This window comes from Lagenorhynchus albirostris, chromosome 3 (assembly GCF_949774975.1).
Source record: "Lagenorhynchus albirostris chromosome 3, mLagAlb1.1, whole genome shotgun sequence".
In the NCBI taxonomy this organism is placed as follows: Eukaryota; Metazoa; Chordata; class Mammalia; order Artiodactyla; family Delphinidae; genus Lagenorhynchus; species Lagenorhynchus albirostris.
Window position 1 is genome coordinate 126,617,104 of NC_083097.1, and position 7,342 is coordinate 126,624,445.

The 7,342-nt window shown below is 38.5% G+C and overlaps 1 protein-coding gene across 1 annotated transcript; it reads left to right on the plus strand.

The window, feature by feature from the left end:
• Positions 1-3,199: 3,199 nt before the first annotated feature.
• On the plus strand, positions 3,200-4,678 carry LOC132518412 (52 kDa repressor of the inhibitor of the protein kinase-like). The gene is given in 3 exon segments (XM_060146374.1): positions 3,200-3,937; positions 3,939-4,260; positions 4,262-4,678. Coding segments are annotated over 3 exon segments (1,263 nt in total). The 5' UTR covers positions 3,200-3,413.
• Positions 4,679-7,342: the final 2,664 nt, after the last annotated feature.

Here is a 7,342-nt window from a genome sequence, read left to right on the forward strand (position 1 = left end):
GGAGAAAGCTCTACAAGTCATAGAAATTAGGTTCCCTGATCTCTAGATAGTAGGATTACTTAAAATACTCCTGAAATTCTTCATGCTACCTTGGTTCTTCCTGTTCAATCTATTTTGTTCTGTAGGCTAGGAAGCTCCCTGGCATGAACAGCATTTACCAAAACTTTTCAGAGTGGCAGAGTTATATATTTTACATCTGATTCCCTAAATTAGCTAGTCCATATGCTTCCGGTCACTTATTTCTTTTTTTGAATCATTCTGCCTTCTGGTGTTTCTCTGAAAATACTTTGAAGCAGTTACTGTACTCTCTGCTGTGTTTGCTGTGTATGAACTTACTGGACTTTTATCCACTGACTCAGTAACTGAGATCATGAGGTAAACACTGTTCTCTTACTCCCTCTCCTTGAAAAACAAAACCAGTTTCCAAAGACAGTCACATTGTCTAGCCAGTTTCAGCTTCTTTTTATAAAATTCCCTAGGACTCATTGGCTTGCTTAGGAAAAACGTATTGCTTATTTCTCTGATCCTTTCCTGCAACAACTAGAATTTCATCATATAAGATAACATAATCAGAACTTGTAGGTACAAGCCTCACTTCAGCTGTTTTAGTTTTGCTCTAAGATTGTACAGAGACAAAACATCCCCACGTCTCTCCCTCTGCAGATGGCAGAATGTCATCTGTTTTTATCATTTCTATGGCTTGCAATACTCAGAGCAGTATCTTTGGTCAAGTCTGTTTTCCACAGTCTAATCGGCACTCACTGTTAAAAACAACAGGTAATAATCACGTGCCAAATTTTAACTTATTAATGAAAAAACCAATTAGAAGACAATGGGGTTGGTGGCAAAAGCATTTGAAGAACATAGTTCTGTACTATGCAAAGGGAAAAGAATCAAAAATTGCTCAGTCAGATGAAAATCTATAAATATTCTTCAAGAGAACAAGCCTATAAACTTTAGGGTTATCTTCTCCACAATGCAGCAAAATATCAAACCCTATAATTTTCAATAAACTAACCGCTAACTTTACAGAGCTGTCTGTACCCTTGCCAACTGTTAATTGTTAGTTATATTCCAGAGTCAGATGAAAGCCTAATTGATTTCTCTGATGAAGCTTTAGCATGATATGAAGGAATCAAGCAATGAGCATTTTGCCTTTTTCCAGGTTTGGAATAAATTTTTCCTCAGCATCAGCTCAGTCCTTTCAACCCTCAGAGGATACTTCCTAGTTCCTTGGTCCACTGTCTCAAATCACCTGCCTGCTACTCATCCATGGACTGAGGTCTACAGTCCAACAGCTCTTGAGTAACTGAATGAAATAATCACTTAAGTGAACTTGGGAGCAGATCCTTCCCTAATCAAATCTTCACACGAGTCCTCAGCACCTGAAACCTTGACTGAAGTCCTGTGAGAAACTGTGAGCCAGAGGACTCAGCAAAGCCATGCCCAAATTCCTGTCCCACGGAAACTGTGAGATAATAAATGTTTGTTATTTAAAGATACTAAACTTTCACCCAAGGCAATCTACAGATTCAACACAATCCCTATCAAAATACCAATGGCATTTTTCACAGAACTAGAGCAAATAATTTTAAAATTTTTATAGGAGCACAAAAGACCCTGCGTAACCAAAACAATCTTGAGAAAGAAGAATAGAGCTGGGGGAATCATACGTCCTGACTTCAGACTATACTACAAAGCTACAGTAATCAAAAGAATATGGTACTGGCACAAAAACAGACAGAAAGATCAATGAAACAGAATAGAAAGCCAGAAATAAACCCACACACTTATGGTCAATTAATCTATGACAAAGGAGGCAAGAATAGACAATGCGGGAAAAGACAGACTGTCCAATAAGTGGTGGTTGGAAAGTTGGACAGTTACATGTAAAAGAATGAAATTAGAACATTTTCTGCGACCATATACAAAAACAAACTCAAAATGGATTAAAGACCTAACTGTAAGACTGGAAACCATAAGACTCCAGGAAGAAGCATAGGCAGAACACACTTTGACATAAATTGTACCAATATTTTTTAAAATCTGTCTCCTAAGGCAAAGGAAATGAAAGCAAAAATAAACAAATGGGATCTAATTAAACTTAAGAGTTTTTGCACAGCAAAGAAAGCCATCGACAAAATGAAAAGACAACATACCAAATGGGAGAAAATATTTGCAAATCATACATCTAATAAAAGGTTAATATCCAAAATATATAGAGAACTCATACAACTCAACAACAGAGAACAAACAATCCTATTAAAAAATGGGCAGAGGAGCTGATAGACATTTTTCCAAACAAGACTTTCAGATGGCCAACAGGCATATGAAAAGATGCCCAACATCACTTATCATCAGAGAAATGCAGATCAAAACCACAAAAAAAATCGCCTCACACCTATCAGAATGGCTATTGTTAAAAAGACCACAAATAATAAATGTTGGCGACTATGTGGAGAAAAGAAAACTGTTGTGCACTGTTGGTAGGAATGTACATTGGTGCAGCCATTGTGGAAAACAGTATGAAGGTTCCTTAAAAAACTAAAAATAGAGCTACCATATGACACAGCAATTCCATTCCATAGTATATATCTGAAGAAAACAACACTAATTTGAAAAGATACATGCACACCAGTGTTCATAGCAGCATTATTTACCATAGTCAACAACAGATGACCTGTCCCTCAACAGATGAATGGATAAAGATGTGGTACGTACACACACACACACACACACACACACACACACACACACACAGTGGAATATTACTCAGTCGTAAAAAGAATGAAATTTTGCCATTTCCCACAAGATGGGCAGATCTGGTGGGTATTATGCTTAGTGAAATAAGTCAGAGAAAGACCAATACTGTATGTTACCATTTATATATGGAATCTAAAAAATACAAATGAATGAATATAACAAAACAGAAACAGACTCACAGATATAGAAAACAAAGTAATAGTTACCAATGAGGGTGGTAAGGAGGCGGCAGCATCCCGGGCGGGCGGGAGGTGCACCAGCAGCGGCAGCGCGAGGGCTGTGAGGGCTGGGCCGGCCGGCTGGCAGACTACGATGCGGAACTTCTGCGCGGCCCCCAACTGCACGCGGAAGAGCACGCAGTCGGACCTGGACTTTTTCAGGTTCCCATGGGATCCAGCCAGATGCCAGAAGTCGGTGGAGAATTGTAGGAGAGCAGACTTAGAAGATAAAACACCTGATAAACTAAATAAACATTACTGATTGTGTGCCAAACACTTTGAGACGTCTATGATCTGTAGAACTATACATTTTGCAGAGGCATCAGAAAACTAAAGAATGATTGGGTTATTGTATTTCTCAAAATTAATTGAAGCAAATACATGTGAAGTCATTGGGAGAGTCCTTATAGGACAGTTCTTCGAGATAATGCAATGCCAACAATATTTGATCTTACCAGCCATTTGAATAATCCACACAGTAGACACAGAAAACGAATAAAAGAATTGAGTGAAGATGAAATCAGGACACTGAAACAGAAAAAAATTGATGAAACTTCTGAACAGGAACCAAAACATAAGGAAATAAACAGCAACAATGCTCAGAACCCCAGTGCAGAAGGGAGTGAAGAGCAGGGTGAAGACATTTTAACTTTAACCCTTGAAGAGAAGGAAAACAAAGAATACTTAAAATCTTTATTTGAAATTTTGATTCTTATGGGAAAACAGAACATACCTCTGGATGGATATGAAACTGATGAAATCCCAGAAGGTCTCTTTACTCCTGATAACTTTCAAGCACTGCTGGAGTGCCGGATCAATTCTGGTGAAGAGGTTCTGAGAAGGCGCTTTGAGACAGCAGCAGTTAACACATTGTTCTGTTTGAAAACACAGCAGAAACAGATGCTAGAGAGCTGTGAGAGCTGCATTTGGGAAGAAACCCTAAGGGAAGTGAGAGACTCACTTCTTTTCCATCGTCACTGACGATGTGGTGGACTTAGCAGGGGAAGAGCACCTGCCTGTGTTGGTGAGGTTTGTTGATGAAGCTCACAACCTGAGAGAGGAATTTGTGGGCTTCCTGCCTTATGAAGCGGATGCAGAAATTTTGGCTGTGAAATTTCACACTACGATAACTGAGAAGTGGGGATTCAACATGGAGTACTGTCGTGGCCAGGCTTACATTGTGTCCAGTGGATTTTCTTCCAAAGTGAAAGTTGTTGCTTCTAGACTTTTAGAGAAATATCCCCAAGCTATCTACACACTCTGCTCTTCCTGTGCCTTAAAATATGTGGTTGGCAAAATCAGTGCCTGTTATGGGAGTATCTGTCACATTAGGAACAATTGAGGAAGCTTGTTCTTTTTCCCATCAATCACCACAACTGCTTTTAGAGCTTGACAATGTAATTTCTGTTCTATTTCAGAACAATGAAGAAAGGGGCAAAGAACTGAAGGAAATTTGCCATTCTCAGTGGACAGGCACGCATGATGCTTTTGAAATCTTAGTGGACCTCCTACAAACACTTGTTTTATGTACAGATGGTATAAATAGTGACACAAATGTTAGATGGAATAACCGTATAGCTGGCCGAGCATTTGTACTCTGTAGTGCAGTAACAGATTTTGATTTCATCGTTACCAACATTGTTCTTAAAAATGTTCTATCTTTTACAAGAGCCTTTGGGAAAAATCTTCAGGGGTAAACTTCTGATGTCTTCTTTGCAGCCAGTAGTTTGACTGCAGTGCTGCATTCACTAAATGAAGTCATGGAAAATATCGAAGTTTATCATGAATTCTGGTTTGAGGAAGCCACAAATTTGGCAACCAAACTTGATATTCAGATGAAACTCCCAGGGAAATTTCACAGAGCTCAGCATAGTAACCTGGAATTTCAGCTAACCTCTGAGAGTTACTATAAAGAAACTCTAAATGTTCCAACAGTGGAACACATTATTCAGGAACTGAAAGATACATTCTCAGAACAACACCTCAAAGCTCTTAAATACTTATCTCTGGTACCCTATGTCATGGGACAGCTTAAATTCAATACATCAGAGGAGCATCATGCTGACATGAACGGAAGTGATTTACCTAATCCTGACACACTCTCTGCTGAGCTGCATTGTTGGAGAATCAAGTGGAAACACAGAGGGAAAGATATAGAGCTTCCATCCACTATTTATGAAGCCCTTCATCTGCCAGACATCAAGTTTTTTCCTAATGTTTATGCATTGCTGAAGGTCCTATGTATTCTTCCTGTGATGAAGGTTGAGAATGAACGCTATGAAAATGGATGAAAGCGTCTCAAAGCATACCTGAGGAACACTTTGACAGACCAAAGGTCAAGTAACTTGGCTTTGCTTAACATAAGTTTTGATATAAAATGCGATTTGGATTTAATGGTGGATACATATATCAAACTCCATACAAGTTAAGTCAGAGCTTCCTACAGATAATTCAGAAACCATTTAAAATACCTAAGAGACTTTTAAAATAGGCTTTCTCTTATATTTGATATTTGAAAAAATCTGTAAGAAATTTGAAAATACCTTTCAGAAAAGTTGTAAGGTGTACGTAGGCCACTTAATCACTGAATATCTTGACCTGTAGGCCTCGCATTGAGTACGTTAGTCATTGATAATCTTCCTGTTTAAATGGCCCGTTTGAAGTCCTATGCTTTGGAGACCTAACTGTTCTTCCAGAAGATAGCATTGAAAGTACCATGTTACACTCTGTGTGATCTCTGCTAATGGCACTTTGAAATTGTATTAGTTAAGTCATTTTAGATATAACATTTGTCACTGCGGATCCAATTGTCAGGTACTGGGTTATCAGTTCTTTGAAGAAATAAATTTTGAGGAGGTATGGGAGGAAGGAATACATTTTACAAAACATTACAAGGAAGCTCATGACTGACCTTTGAATAGTAGGAGTTTTAAGTATGCTGTTAAAAATCTGTAAGGGACAGTTAAGAAAATTATCAGACCGTAAGAGAAACGTGTGAGTTTGCCAAACAAGGATTTCAGTGTAGATTTTGTCTTTATCAAATGAAGTTGAAGGAACAAGTTATAGTTAAAGTTTGAATGGAAGAGCCTTCCCTTGTTGTTCCACATCTGATTGTTGCTGTTTACATTCCTTTATTGAGCCTACATCTTCATAAGCTTTTTGACAGGTATATGTTGAACACTTCTGTTTCATGGTCAAGACAGGATCAGAGGCCATGGATACTGACAACTGATTTCTCTGTTTTCTTCTGTCTTTTTCCATGACTATATCTACTGCCTCACCTTGGTTTACAAGCAAAACCTAGAAAACCTACAAAAATAAGTGTTTTGTGGTTTATCTAGGAATAATGCAGAAAATATTGCTGTTATTTTTGGTGAAGAAAATCAATTTTGTATAGTTTACTTCAACCTAAATAAAATGTGAATTTTGTTTAAAAAAATAAAAGTTACCAATGTGGGGAGGTAGGAGATTAAGAGGTACAAACTGTGTACAAAATAAATAAGCTACAAGGATATGATGTACAGCACAGGGAATACATCCAATATTTTATAATAGCTTTAAATGAAATATAATATATAAAAACTTTGAATCACTATGTTGTACACCTGAAACTAATATAATACTGTAAATCAACTATACCTCAGTTTAAAAAAAAGGAAAAAAAGATACAGATTAAAATTAGCCAGGAAAAAGATACACAGGGAAGAGTCTAGAAGAGCCATCAGATGCGAGCTTCCATCTGTCCTCTCCCAGTGGATTGATACAGACAACATTTAAGTCTTCTATCAACAATGAGAGACAACATGCACAAAGTACTGCCAACCCATGAAGTTCACTTGAGCCTTGGTGTCCAGAGTTTTTATTCAGGGTCAGTCATGTAGACAAGGTGTGCATACATGGCTGACCTTCGTTACTTAGTCTCTAGCCTCTCAGAGGCCAAACTGATACTAAGTGTCCCAAAGCCCCATGTAAAAAAGATGCTTTTATCAGGCAGGATATTCCAAAAACTTAGAGGTTACCTCCTGGGAGCCTGGCAAGTGGTCAAACCTTTCTTTGAAATGTGCAGGTTTTAGACAACCCAGGCCTACTGAGTTTATCTTTTACTGCAGAGAAGCACACTCTTTCTTGAAATCCAGAGACTTTTGGTGCCTGACAACAACAGGAGTGGCAGTAGCAATGACAACAGGCACCATGCACCACTACAGGTGCTAGAGACATGAGAGCAACTGAGTCTGCAGACTCAGGACAGTTAATCTCAGCCCTGGCCAGAGCAGCCTTCATAGGCCCAGGAGGAAGTGGAGCCAGCATGTCCACGGCAGGCACTGTGAAATATACTCGAGAATGTTTAAAATGGCTGCAAC